At 40.0% G+C, this 14,390-nt stretch overlaps 1 protein-coding gene across 7 annotated transcripts in view; it reads left to right on the forward strand.

Moving 5' to 3' along the window:
* The first annotated feature begins 3,814 nt into the window (after positions 1–3,814).
* Positions 3,815–14,390, forward strand: part of taf1 (TAF1 RNA polymerase II, TATA box binding protein (TBP)-associated factor) — a 29,896-nt gene continuing 19,320 nt past the window's right edge. For 4 of the 7 annotated variants that reach the window (XM_084415007.1, XM_084415011.1, XM_084415009.1 and 1 more), the window contains exons 1-18: positions 3,815–4,138; positions 4,595–4,709; positions 5,251–5,374; positions 5,503–5,619; positions 5,701–5,823; positions 5,935–6,176; positions 6,552–6,773; positions 6,887–7,168; positions 8,848–9,037; positions 9,178–9,285; positions 9,364–9,531; positions 10,165–10,292; positions 10,396–10,503; positions 10,773–10,946; positions 11,087–11,260; positions 11,446–11,550; positions 11,683–11,883; positions 12,084–12,225. In XM_084415007.1, coding sequence (XP_084271133.1) covers positions 4,596–4,709; positions 5,251–5,374; positions 5,503–5,619; positions 5,701–5,823; positions 5,935–6,176; positions 6,552–6,773; positions 6,887–7,168; positions 8,848–9,037; positions 9,178–9,285; positions 9,364–9,531; positions 10,165–10,292; positions 10,396–10,503; positions 10,773–10,946; positions 11,087–11,260; positions 11,446–11,550; positions 11,683–11,883; positions 12,084–12,225 — 2,722 coding nt within the window. In that variant the 5' untranslated portion in view covers positions 3,815–4,138; position 4,595. The remainder of the gene's footprint in view (positions 4,139–4,594; positions 4,710–5,250; positions 5,375–5,502; positions 5,620–5,700; positions 5,824–5,934; positions 6,177–6,551; positions 6,774–6,886; positions 7,169–8,847; positions 9,038–9,177; positions 9,286–9,363; positions 9,532–10,164; positions 10,293–10,395; positions 10,504–10,772; positions 10,947–11,086; positions 11,261–11,445; positions 11,551–11,682; positions 11,884–12,083; positions 12,226–14,390) is intronic. The other 3 variants (XM_084415008.1, XM_084415010.1, XM_084415013.1) reach the window with 1 other exon arrangement.

The raw sequence follows: 14,390 nt of genomic DNA on the forward strand, positions 1-14,390 counted from the left end.
GTCCTATTCAATGCATTTTCTGTGCTTCTTGGCTTGTCTCTTGCATTAATTAAATGGAGCATCTCTTGTCACTGTCCAGCAATAGTCTAGAAGCAATGATGGTGTGCTGGTGAAATCGCTCGCTGTGCTCGTTGCTCACTGATCTGCAGTTCGGTGAAAACAAATCTATGAGATGAACATTGCCATTATGCAGAAAAACAGCTTTAAGACCTTGTAAATGTCATATATACTGACCCAATAGCATATCTTGAAAACTAGAGCCAATCAACAATTTTAAGCATAATTTATGTTCTCAGTGACCCAGAAGAATTAGTAAAGTTTGACTACATTTATTTCAAAAGCATTTTGGCTGTAGACCAGTGTTATAAACCAATAATTTATGATATAGTACATATAGAGGTGGTCAAAGTACACAACTTCCTTACTTGAGAGAAAGTACAGATACTACTGGTCAAATATTACTCCGTTACAAGTAAAACATGTAAATGTACTTTGTTATTCTGAGTACATATAAATTATATCAAGTAAATTAAACATTCAACATTTTAAATATCAGACTAATGTGTGTTAGTTAAGTGGTTAGTTAGTAGTTAGTTTGGTTTATTGCTTTTACTGTACAAATGTCACAATCAGTGTTGGGACAATTGCAAAACATGCAACTTTATAGTCACTAAAGGGATAATTGACTCAAAAATAAAAATTATTTTATAATTTACTTACCCTTATGCAAACCTTTGTGATTTAAAACATAAAATAAGACATTTTCACATTTTGTCTTTATTTACAGCAATATTCAAAATATATATATTTTTCTTTCTTTTTTTCTTTGGTAGCAGTAAATGAAGAGATGTCTTATTGATCAAAATTCAGTATGGCGTACCACAAGGTTCAGTGCTAGGTGTACATTCACACTGTACATGCTACCCTTAGGAGATATCATTAGAAAGCATGGCATTAGTTTTCACTGTTATGCTGATGATACTCAGCTCTATATTTCTTCACACCCTGACGAAACTTACCAATTCACAAAATTAACGGAATGCATAGCTGATATAAAAAACTGGATGACTAGTAATTTCCTTCTACTTAATTAAGAAAAAACAGATTCTAATTATTGGACAAAAAAACATCCTCACGTAATAACCTAGAACACTGTCTAACGCTTGATGGCTGCTCTGTCAAGTCTTCGTCGTTGGTTAGGAACCTGGGTGTGCTCTTTGATACCAATCTTTCATTTGAAAGTCACGTGTCTAGTATCTGTAAAACCGCATTTTTCCATCTTAAAAATATATCTAAATTACGTCATATGCTCTCAATGACAAATGCGGAACAATTAGTTAATGCGTTCATGACATCAAGGCTAGATTATTGTAACGCTATTATGGGTGGTTGCGCTGCACGCTTAATAAACAAACTAGCTGGTCCAAAACGCAGCAGCTAGAGTTCTTACCAGAACCAGGAAGTATGACCATATTAGCCCCGCTCTGTCAACACTGCATTGGCTCCCCATTAAACATTGTATACATTTTAAAATATTGCTCATTACTTACAAAGCACTAGATGGTTTAGCTCCGCAGTACTTGAGCGAGCTCTTAACGCATTATAGTCCTTCACATCTATTGCGATCTCAAAATTCCGGCCAGTTGATAATACCTAGAATATCAAAATCGACTGCTGGTGGTAGATCCTTTTCCTATTTAGCACCAAAACTTTGGAACAGTCTTCCTACCATTGTCCAGGAAGCAGACACACTCTGTCAGTTCAAATCTAGACTAAAACACCATCTCTTTGACCTAGCAAACATATAACACATTATAGACTTCCAGAGGCGGACAGAGTACACAGCTTCATTACTTGAGTAAAAGTACAGATACCCCTTGGTAAATTTTACTCAAGTACAAGTAAAAGTACTACAGTCAGATGTCTACTTAAGTAAAAGTACTGAAGTACTTGTTTTTAAAAGTACTTGAGTATCAAGAGTACAAGAGTACATTTTCTAAATATTGCATTACTACTGCCACAGTGCTTACATTGGTAAACACAGCAAACACTTGAAGCGAAAACTATCATTAACTTGTTCAGAAAATTGAAATAGTCTGGCGAGGTGGGGCCACGGGTTGGCACATTCCCGGGATGGACCTGCTGCGTCTTCATCCATTGTTTCTTCCATGGTTTCGTCTCTTATCTAAATCTGACCATTGAGTTGACTTTGGTGGAAAGCTGAAGGTGATTGCTGATAGGCTGTCCCAATCAGTGGCGCCTGCACAATCCAATCACGTTTGAGAGGGAAACAACAAATTGAGGGTTTCCGAGATTTTTCTTTTTTCCTTTCCTTTTTTTTTTTTTTTTTTTTAGAAGAAGTAACGGGTACTCACGGTTATGGATAGAAATGTAGTGGAGTAAAGAGTACAATATTTGCCTCTCAAATGTACTTGAGTAAAGTCATGAGTACTCCCCAAAAATGATACTCGAGTAAAGTACAGATCCCTCAAAATTGTACTTAAGTACTGTACTCAAGTAAATGTACTCCGTTACTGTCCGGCTCTGTAGACTTCCATAATTCAATGTTAGGCTGCATAGGTCAGCCGGAACCGGGAACACTTCCCATAAATCCTGATGTACTTGCTACATCATAAGAAGGATGGCGTCTACGCTATTAGTCTCTTTGTTTATCCCGAGGTTTACTGCAGTCCGCCGGATCCAGGCCATATCCAGATCTGATGAAGGACCTGTGCCTGGACACGACGACAACGCAGTTGTGAAGTGTCAACTAGTCTCTCCCCTGTGAAGGCCTTCTCCCCTTCCCTTTACCTCTGTACAGATAAAACTTTGTCGTGATAATTGCGGTACACGTGGCTATGCGGAAGCGATAATAAATAATTCTTTATTATACATTTTCAAGGCCAGACAAGTAGTTTGTTGAGGGTTGGTTTGTAAAGAAGGACTACACGCATGCGCACATATATATTCAAATGCGCATACCTGTAGACTAAACACATGTGCATGTGCACGCTGTCTGCATTTCCGCGAGTTTGCATTTTTGAGGTTTGCGCAGAGATAACCTTTTTTTTTTTTTAATTCAAGGCTTGCACCTTGGAATCTATTTCAGGGTTTGCATTCTCGAGCCACCAGGCACTGTTTTGTGCGGATGAGCAGGCCGGAGCGCGTTAAGTGTTTTCAGAATGGTGGCGTGCCATCCATTACAGTTAGCGGCCCCTAAGTTAATAACTAATGATCTTTGCAACGAAAGTGAATTAATCTTTAGCTGGACAATAACTTTATTCTAGAGCTGCTGTAAAGCCAAAACAATCTCTGTTACTGTAATTTTCTATTATCACTGTAAAGCTGCTTTGAAACAATCTAAATTGTTAAAAGCGCTATAAATGAAGGTGACCTGACCTGACCTTTTTTTTCTGACAGAGGAAACAAGGTCACAGGTGTGGAACGACAAGAAGGTAAGTAAATTATGACAGATTTTAATTGCAATTTAGGAAATATGAATGTGTTTATTTTTGCTCAAGAACATTAAGATATTTAATGAATGAATGAACATTATACAGCCAACATTCAGGTATGGTAGGCCTATGCTATTTCCATAAAATATATGGAAATAAACATCAAAGCAACTGATATTCTATAATTCCATGAAACGGACTGGGTCTCCAGGAGTTTTTCTTTTGCTTTGTTCAATTTTAATTCAGTTAATTAAGCACATTCTCCTCTTCTTATCAAATTATACTGAACAGAGAACAATGCCGTGTGCTCTACTCTCCGGTGCGGAGCTGCATCTTTAGGCCTGCAGGGGGAGTCAGATAAACTGGATCAGCTGCGAACACAACAAACAGAAGCACTCAGAGCTGCTGCTACTAACCGCGCATGCAGCAGCTCATTCATTGCCAAAGATGTTTGAGGGATTTATATCTACATATTAAATAAACTAAGCTTGCATATAATAATCTTGAACTTTTTTTTTTTTTTTTTTTTTTTTTGCGCGTATGCTTTTACTTTTACGCGTTCCCTCTGGCTGGCTGCTAACAGCTAATCGACCGGGGACAGGGAGCTCCTCCTTCGGTCAGATTTTTACTCGAGCCCGAGGATCCAGAGGCCTTCGAGCCGGATAACAGCAACAGAGGAGAAGGTACATGTTCGCAAAGATTAATATGCTGAAGCCATAACAGTGTCTAAAAAGCAGGATAAAAGTAAAATAATACCGAGGTGGAACATGGAGGGAGGCGTGTGAAAAATTAAACGTGTCAACATCTCCTTTAGAACTCCTATCCTATCTCCATTCTCTTGTATTGTCAATTATACTCCATTAATTCTGCTATAAACTGTTTAGCGGTGTAAATGTATGTGTTTTATTTAAGTAGTAGTGTTATAGTCAGAGGGTGGTGTGGTTAAAGAACTTAACGTTAAATCCGAAAAGTTGCAAGTTCGAGTCCCACAAAAGGGAGATAATAAAAGTAACTGGTAAATGTTACTTTGGCTAAACTTACCTGACTTTGCTAGTAATAATATCCATGAAGGTGCTTCATGGATGCATTAGATTTGGTGGGCTGATGAATGCTAGGATATCTTGTTTTTGTATGTGTAGAATGTCAGACTCAGACAGCGATGAGGACCAGGACCGGCCCTTCCACTTGACAGGGTTTCTGTTTGGCAACATCAATGAGAATGGACAGCTGGAAGATGACAGTGTGCTGGATACAGTAAGAAACTAAATCCCTGCTCTTGAGTGTCTCTTGATGTCGGCATGAGTTGGAAATTCACCATCCCATTTTTTCCACCTTTCTATTTTCTAAATGCTTGTTATTGATCTTATTTTATACATGCATATATTTCACATGTTTTAGTTTTTTTTTGTGTAATTTATAATAAAAAAATGACAATTCAGTCTTCCGGTGAAATGCCAGACTTCTCTCTGGTGATGTATGCCAGACTTCTTCAATACTTTTAGTCCCCACTCCTTTCATACAATCTCACATTCAGATCTGCCTCCATCTAATCAACAACAAATGAATAGAACCAAGTTCTCTCATTTTTTCTCTTCAATAATCCATATCACTCAGATGCACGTCACAATATGGAAGAAAAGATCTGTTGCTACTTCCGTTACGTAGCAACTTTAAGGTCTTTTTGTTGTTGCAAGTCATTGTCAGTGTGAATGCCGTTAGTGGAGTGAGGCTAAAAAGGAATGATGACCTTCATATTGTAATATATGCCTGTCAATTGTCTCTTTCTCTTTATCAGGAGTCAAAGAAGCACCTGGCTGGTCTGGGCTCTCTGGGTTTGGGTTCGCTCATTACAGAGATCACAGCCAGCGAGGAGGAAACCGCTGAGCAAGAGCAAGATCAGAGCAACACTGATGCAGAGGGTCTGTTTCTGTCTAATTATTAGAAAAAAATGTCACTCCAAGCAGCCGGATATGTGCAGTTGTACATTTAGAGGAGAAATGTGATAAAATAACCTAACTTTGTGCAATATTTGTGTATGTTGATCTAGGATGGGTAAGGAGCACAGACGATGCAGTTGATTACTCTGATATCAGTGAAGTTGCAGAAGATGAAACCCGCAAATACAGACAAGCCATGGGCAACCTGCAGCCATCACGGAAAATGGGTACACAGAGGCACAACTGGTGCAGAAAACACTGACGTATATGCACAAATGTATTACTGACGTGTGTATTTTGGTGTGCAGATGAAGAGGATGACTACGATGCTGATTGTGAGGATGTTGATGCCAAACTCATGCCTCCTCCCCCTCCCCCTAGTCTGTCAATCCCTACCAAGAAAGAAGACACACCCACTCAGAACAGCAGTGGTAAATGAGACAGCGTGATTGATATATGAATCAGTCAATATTGTGTGGATGTTCTTATTTTTGTATCACCTCTTTTTGGTTTTTGCCTTTTTCACTCTTTATTCTTTGTAGTGACTGATGAGGCTGATGGTATCATCCTACCTTCCATTATCGCTCCATCTTCTGTGGGTGATAAAGTTGATTTCAGCAGTTCATCAGACAGTGAGAGTGAGAGCGATCGACCTTCTCAGGGTTCAGGGACAGGAGGACAGGCAGGATGTCTCACCCTCCCTCTTGCAGGCATTATGCAGAAAGATGCTGCTAAAGCCCTGCCTGGAGTCACAGAGCTCTTCCCTGAGTTCAGACCTGGAAAGGTGACTGTAGCACACAATGACCTGATTTTATAGACAGGGCTTAGATTAAGCCAAGATTAGGCCTTAGTTCAATTGGGACATTTAAGTAGCTTTTATAAACATACCTTAGAAAATAACATTACTGATGTGCATCCTGAAACAAAACAATGGTTTTGTTTAAGCAAACAGAACAAAACAAAACAAGTTTATTTCATTTAAAACAGCTCAAACGTACATTTTAGTCTGGGACTAGGCTTAAGCCTTGTCTGTGAAACTGGGGGAATATGTCTTAGAAATAATCCAAGATTTAGATTATACACTTCATCAGATTGCTAACTCATTTGCACTCCAATAGTAGTTTGCAGTTTCATAGTGTGTTCATTTTTGATCTACCAGGTGTTGCGTTTCTTGCGGTTGTTTGGTCCTGGTAAGAACATGCCATCTGTATGGCGAAGTGCCCGGAGGAAACGGAAACGAAAGCAGAGAGAGCCACAGTCAGACACTGCTACAGGTGACAACGAATCGCAACCACCTGAGCCAGGAGCTAAGAAAAAATCAGGATGGGACTATGAGTATGCACCACCTCCACCACCGGAGCAGTGTTTGTCTGATGATGAGGTAACCAGACAGACAACATTTCATGTCCACTTTGACCGCTTCAGAAAAAGGACCCATATTATGATGGGATCAAGAAGAAGAAACTCTTTGTCTTTGTGTCTGTCTCTTTGTAGATCACCATGATGGCTCCGGTGGAGTCCAAGTTCCTGCAAGTGTCTGGTGAAGGTGATAAGGTGTCTGAGGTGAGGCCAAAGGTGGCAGAGTGGCGTTATGGTCCAGCACAGCTCTGGTATGACATGCTTGGCGTCCCGGAGGATGGTAGCGGCTTTCATTATGGATTTAAACTCAGAGATGACCAACAGCAAGACAGTACTGATGCAGCGGAAAAAACTGCTAATCCACCAGCTTCTGAACCAGTCAGTGAGCAGGAACCACCCCAAGAAGCACAAGCTGAGGTCAGTGATTTTTAACCTAAATAAAAATGAGAAATGTTGCTTTTGCAGATAATTCAAAAATAAATTAAACTAATAATAAATGAAAGCTAAATAGAAATAAAAATAAATAAATAGGAAAAAACACACAAAATTAAAAAAATTTAAACTAAAATAACTAATTCAAAATATTAATAAATACTGTAATAGTATATAAAGAAGTAAATATAAAAATAACACTGGTTGCAGCCATTTGTAACTTGAATGTGCATGGCTTCCAGTGTCATACACGTAAAAAAAAACTGATAAGCAGTCCATTATGGTTGATGTTGCAAACTGGTATTTGTAATCCTATTATTTTAAATTTTTTATCATAAATACAGTGGTTTGTTACAAATTGTTTTACCGTTTACTGCACTTTTTTAAAGTTATTTAAATAAAGCGGATAAAGAAGTCTTGCACATATACCTTATTTCCGTGTTGCAAAAAAGGGGAATAGAAACATTGGGTAAATCAGGGGTTGTTTTTCATTCACAATTAAATGACACGTGCAGTAGGAACAGTCATTAGTAATAGTTACAGATAGAGATGCACCGATTACAATTTTCTAGGCCGATTCCGATTTCCGATTTTTCATTGAGTTTGACCTGCCGATACCGATTTTAGCCGATTCCGAATTAATTTTTTTCTAACCATTTTACAGCACACACAAATATTTATTTTCTATCTTTTCTTTAACCCTTTCACGCATAAGTTTAAAATATTCTAACTGACTTGAATTTTTTCAAGGCGAACGTTCCCTTTAATGTTTCCATGGCAACGCGTCACTCGATACACCGCAGCCACAATAATACTGTATGACAGATGTGTCGCTTTTATTTCGCTTTTCCTTTTTTATTCAAAATATTCACAAACTTGCTTACCATGTCATCAACTAGCCTATCTGATATTCCGATGCTCAAATACGTGTAAGTGAGTGTGTTTGGTCGTTTAAAAACCTTTATAAATAATCTTGATCTATAACATGAGATGGGTGCCGCAATGTTGTCCTGTCAGTCGGATTTACAGCACGTGAATTCATCAGTTTCTCCCGAAATAAATGCAAGAAAGTGGCCGGTGAACTGAGAAGAATAGAGTAAACTTTATAGTTACTTCCACTATGTTTGTCTGATATGAATAACACACGTCGGCAAATTATATTTGAATAGATTGTTATTGCTGCTTCCACAGACATCAGTGTGTATTTTACAAACTCCAAATGTATTGTTTTACTCGTGCTTATGTGTATTTAAATATCTGAAACCTAAAATAAACATTATGAGGTTGAAAACACTGCTTAGTTGTGATATATGACAGCGCTGAACGCGTCCGACTCTGGCTCAGCGCCAGCCAACGCGAGAAAGCACAGTTTGAATCTGGCAGTTATGCGACGTCACTGAACATTCTAAATGTGGCACCGTACTCAGGGGCACAGAAATAACAATCTCATATATGAGACCGTACCGCTCAAAAGATTAATCATGCGGCGCCCGAGTGTATTTGACCGGCATAAAATCGGCATATGTCAGACTGACCGGCCGGTCGCCGGTCATGGCCGATCACGTGAAAATCGGCCAATTCCGGTCACCAGCCGATCAATCGGTGCATCTCTAGTTACAGACATCTCAATTATTTGTATCTGTACTTTCATCTGTGTGTGTTAGCAGGGGGATGAGGTGTCTCCGATGCAGGATGAGTTGTTTTTAATGGTGACCCAGCTGCAGTGGGAGGAAGACATTATCTGGAATGGAGATGATGTGAAACACAAGGGCACTAAAACTCAGCGTGCCAGTCTGGCCGGGTGGCTTCCTACTAGCATGACCCGTAACGCCAATGCTTATAATGCTCAGCAGGGTGAGAGAACACAGCCATAATGCAACAAATAAACCGAGAAGGTCACACATGCACATTCACAACACTGACAGTGCATCACATCAAAAACATATTTTTATGTCCTGATGGGAGTATTGGTCTGTGGAATTAATGTTTTCCAGGTCTAAGTCGCAGTAATTCGCAGTTGGTGCCCCCGACCCCTCCTCCTTTGGTCAAAACTCCATCCATAACAGGTTCCAAAAGAGACAAACATAATCATGATCATCAAGGTACTGTCCTGAGTTTAATGAAGCATATCTACTCTTTTGGGCTTAGAATAGAAGAAACTGAATTTTTTTTTCTTACAGTTTCTCATGAGGATGACATCCCTTGGTTCTCCATATTCCCGATTGATAATGAGGACCTTGTGTATGGACGTTGGGAAGACAACATAATCTGGGATGACCAGAGCATGGACTGCCTCCCTTCTCCTCCCATTCTCACCCTCAACCCCAATGATGAAAACATCATACTCGGTATTTTTTTACATTTTATACTTAATTTTAAACCTTGAGAAAGTTCACTTATAGTCAGTCATTAATAGTTGTTATTTTAATCAAATGCACTTAACAATTACTTTGTGCTAGTGATCTGTCTTTACAAAAGTGTTTCTGAACCTTTTTAACTCCAAGGTCTCCTTTTGTTTACAACAATATTCAAAGGCCCCAGGACTTTTCCTGTTTTTCATGATGTAGTGAAATAGAATTAAGGATACAAATATTTAATAATATCTCACAATTTCTACCTGATAAAATATTTTAGAGCTTTGCATAACTAGAATATCTATATCCATTATAAAAATAATCATGTGGTAATTTACATGACTTCTCAAGGTCTAGAAATAACAAATATGCACATCCAGGTTTTCCAAGACCTTAGGAACCCTGAACCTTCAAAAAAAAAAAAAAATGTTAACAAGGTGAATTAAAACAAGAAATAGATTATTGTTTTAGTTTATCGTAATGCTTATTTTGTCTCATTTTAAATAATTTGAAGTCATCTTGGGCCCCCTTATTGGGCCCTGGTCCCCAGGTTGAGAACCATTTCTACAAAGTGTATGTACATGTACAAAGTGTACATTGAACCTTGACCTTGACCTATATTTTCAGAGATCCCAGATGAAAAAGAGGAGAGAGCCTCTCATTCTCCTTCTAAAGAAAACAAAAAAGAGACAGCACTGAAAAAAAGTCGCATTCTGCTGGGAAAGACGGGCGTCATCAAAGATGAACCTCAACAGGTGAGATGAAGAAAAACAAAATGTGGAGTGAGGAAAAGAAGGCTGGGATGTGAAAAGTAGATGATGTGTGTAACGTGTGACATTTTGTTTTACTCTGATCTAGAATATGTCCCAACCGGAGATTAAAGATCCCTGGAATCTGTCGAACGATGAGTTCTACTACCCTAAACAGCAGGGGCTCAGGGGCAGCTTTGGAGGAAACATCATCCAGGTGGGGAATTAGGAATGTGAATAGGGACCCAGAGTCAAATCTGAATAATCCGGTCTCTGTGAGCCAGCAGCCCTTTGTATTTTCTGAGCATGTGCACAGGCTTACTGTAAGATGACCATCTAAAAATAGCCTAATATTTATTTAGTGCCATTGTCCAAAATACTAGAACAGAGTAATACAATGATTGAATTTAATCATTCGATTGACTTCCTGGTTTTGCTTTGCCAGTTCTCTTTATTTAGTTCTTCTGTGAACGTTTCTTTCCTCAGCACTCCATTCCTGCTGTTGAGTTGAGGCAGCCATTCTTCCCAACTCACATGGGACCCATGAAACTACGGCAGTTTCATCGACCCTCCCTGAAGAAGTACTCATTTGGAGCACTGTCCCAGCCCGGCCCACACCCAACCCAGTCTCTCCTCAAACACATCAAGAAGAAGGCTAAGGTAGACTGACACAGCCTGAGAATTCATTTGTGTGTTTGTGAATGTGACAGTGAGTGTGTTTGTGTGTAATGTACATTGATATGGTAAAGTTTATACTTCAGTCCTTCATTTGTCCGTTCATATTTTAAAATCTCTCTCAGATGCGAGAGCAGGAGCGTCAAGCATCGGGCGGAGGGGACATGTTCTTTATGCGCACAGCTCAAGATCTAACGGGCAAAGATGGAGACCTGATTTTGGCTGAATATAGTGAGGAGTATCCTCCTCTTCTCATGCAAGTTGGCATGGCGACCAAGATCAAGAACTACTACAAAAGAGTGAGTCACAACTTCACGCAGGCCACAATACTTAATAAGACATAAATGTGATCTTAATGTAGTTCTGGGACTCTAGTGGGACAAGTCTGAGATCTGAGTCTCAATAATGTGAGGTCTTGTTGTGGATCTGGTTCTCCAAGTCTGGTCACTGCTGATGATGGCATTGTCAATGTTTATATCTGTAGAAACCAGGTAAAGACCCAGGAGCACCTGACTGTAAATACGGAGAGACAGTTTACTGTCACACTTCTCCATTCCTGGGATCATTGCATCCTGGACAACTACTGCAGGTAACATCATGGACACCACTTACACAATCCTTCAAGTTCAAGTTCATGTTTTTTTTTTATCACATTGTACATTGTGATTAAATTGGCATTCTTCTGAATTATGTTGCTCTTTTGTTTGTGTGTGTGTCACAGGCCTTTGAAAATAACTTGTTCAGAGCTCCCATCTATCTACATAAGATGCCTGAGACTGATTTCCTGATTATTCGGACAAGGCAGGGCTACTTCATCCGAGAGCTTGTGGACATATTTGTTGTGGGTCAGGAGTGCCCTCTCTATGAGGTGCCAGGGCCTAACTCTAAACGAGCTAACACACACATTCGAGATTTCCTACAGGTAGCACCAGCACCCATCTCTCCCTTCCCTTTTTATTCTGGTTGCATGTTAACAAGTGATGAGAAGTGATGTATGGATGAGTAAAGTTTTGAATATCTAATGGCTGATTACATAGGACAGTACTAATATGAGCGGACTACTTGGTGTATTTAACATCTTCAGTTTCATGGATTGTATTTAAATAGTTTCTCTCTCTGTAGGTGTTCATCTATCGTCTGTTCTGGAAGAGTAAAGATCGCCCTCGCCGTATACGTATGGAGGACATAAAGAAAGCTTTTCCCTCTCACTCAGAAAGCAGTATCCGCAAACGCCTCAAACTCTGTGCTGACTTCAAACGCACAGGTGCACTTACTCTCATGCATACTCTCATTCACGTTCACACATTCACACATTCACACGTTCACGTTAAATTCTAAAATCAAACTTTAGCACAAGTTTACCTTCTGTCGTTTTCATTAAGAAATGTTTGAAATGCACAGGAAATAGAAAACAGGAGGAACTCAGAGAAAGAAAATTTTCAGTCACTGTGTGTGTGTTTTGTCAGACAGGAGAATTGACAGATGCAGCAAGTATTTTTCCTGGTACTGGGAAGGTAGGACAGGAACAGAAAGCTAAGGAAATACACCAGATCACATAATTCTGCCTCGTTTTACACATACTGCGCCCATGTTAATTGGTTACAGCATTCTACAAAAAAGACGTCTGCAAGATTCACAGGGACCTTGCAGATAACAGGGATCCATACAAATTTTCTATGCCAGGGCTCGACAATAAGGACTGCCCGATGGCCCGGGTCCAGTGTAAGCGTAGCTTGGGACGCATCCTAAGCGCACGCCCTTCTCAGACAGCTTGTGAATGCTGAATTGAGCTCTTTCAAGGCTTCTTGCGAACGTATTAACACAAAATTACATAAAAAAATGCCAGTCTCAGCAAGTATCTTAGTAAACATAGTCTGTTACATCTTAAGTGAACATAAACAGTTGAGTATTAAAACGCATGTGTAACACTATATTGGATCCGTGCAGCTCTTAAGGTGATGATACACAGGGCAACTTTTTGAGAAATGTTGCAGGGCAATCTTGCCGAGCGATTGTTGCTTGGCCACTTTCCCATTGAAAATGGGCATTAAATGTACAGTGAGGAAAATAAGTATTTGAACACCCTGCTATTTTGCAAGTTCTCCCACTTAGAAATTATGGAGGGGTCTGAAATTGTCATCGTAGGTGCATGTCCACTGTGAGAGACATAATCTAAAAAAAAAATAATCCAGAAATCATAATGTATGATTTTTTTTAACTATTTATTTGTATGATACAGCTGCAAATAAGTATTTGAACACCTGAGAAAATCAATGTTAATATTTGGTACAGTAGCCTTTGTTTGCAATTACAGAGGTCAAACGTTTCCTGTAGTTTTTCACCAGGTTTGCACACACTGCAGGAGGGATTTTGGCCCACTCCTCCACACAGATCTTCTCTAGATCAGTCAGGTTTCTGGGCTGTCGCTGAGAAACACGGAGTTTGAGCTCCCTCCAAAGATTCTCTATTGGGTTTAGGTCTGGAGACTGGCTAGGCCACGCCAGAACCTTGATATGCTTCTTACAGAGCCACTCCTTGGTTATCCTGGCTGTGTGCTTCGGGTCATTGTCATGTTGGAAGACCCAGCCTCGACCCATCTTCAATGCTCTAACTGAGGGAAGGAGGTTGTTCCCCAAAATCTCGCAATACATGGCCCCGGTCATCCTCTCCTTAATACAGTGCAGTCGCCCTGTCCCATGTGCAGAAAAACACCCCCAAAGCATGATGCTACCACCCCCATGCTTCACAGTAGGGATGGTGTTCTTGGGATGGTACTCATCATTCTAAACACGTTTAGTGGAATTATGACCAAAAAGTTCTATTTTGGTCTCATCTGACCACATGACTTTCTCCCATGACTCCTCTGGATCATCCAAATGGTCATTGGCAAACTTAAGACGGGCCTTGACATGTGCTGGTTTAAGCAGGGGAACCTTCCATGCCATGCATGATTTCAAACCATGACGTCTTAGTGTATTACCAACAGTAACCTTGGAAACGGTGGTCCCAGCTCTTTTCAGGTCATTGACCAGCTCCTCCCGTGTAGTTCTGGGCTGATTTCTCACCTTTCTTAGGATCATTGAGACCCCACGAGGTGAGATCTTGCATGGAGCCCCAGTCCGAGGGAGATTGACAGTCATGTTTAGCTTCTTCCATTTTCTAATGATTGCTCCAACAGTTGACCTTTTTTCACCAAGCTGCTTGGCAATTTCCCCGTAGCCCTTTCCAGCCTTGTGGAGGTGTACAATTTTGTCTCTAGCGTCTTTGGACAGCTCTTTGGTCTTGGCCATGTTAGTAGTTGGATTCTTACTGATTGTATGGGGTGGACAGGTGTCTTTATGCAGCTAACGACCTCAAACAGGTGCATCTAATTTAGGATAATAAATGGAGTGGAGGTGGACATTTTAAAGGCAGACTAACAGGTCTTTG

Source organism: Rutilus rutilus (assembly GCF_951802725.1).
Source record: "Rutilus rutilus genome assembly, chromosome: 7".
NCBI lineage: Eukaryota > Metazoa > Chordata > Actinopteri > Cypriniformes > Leuciscidae > Rutilus > Rutilus rutilus.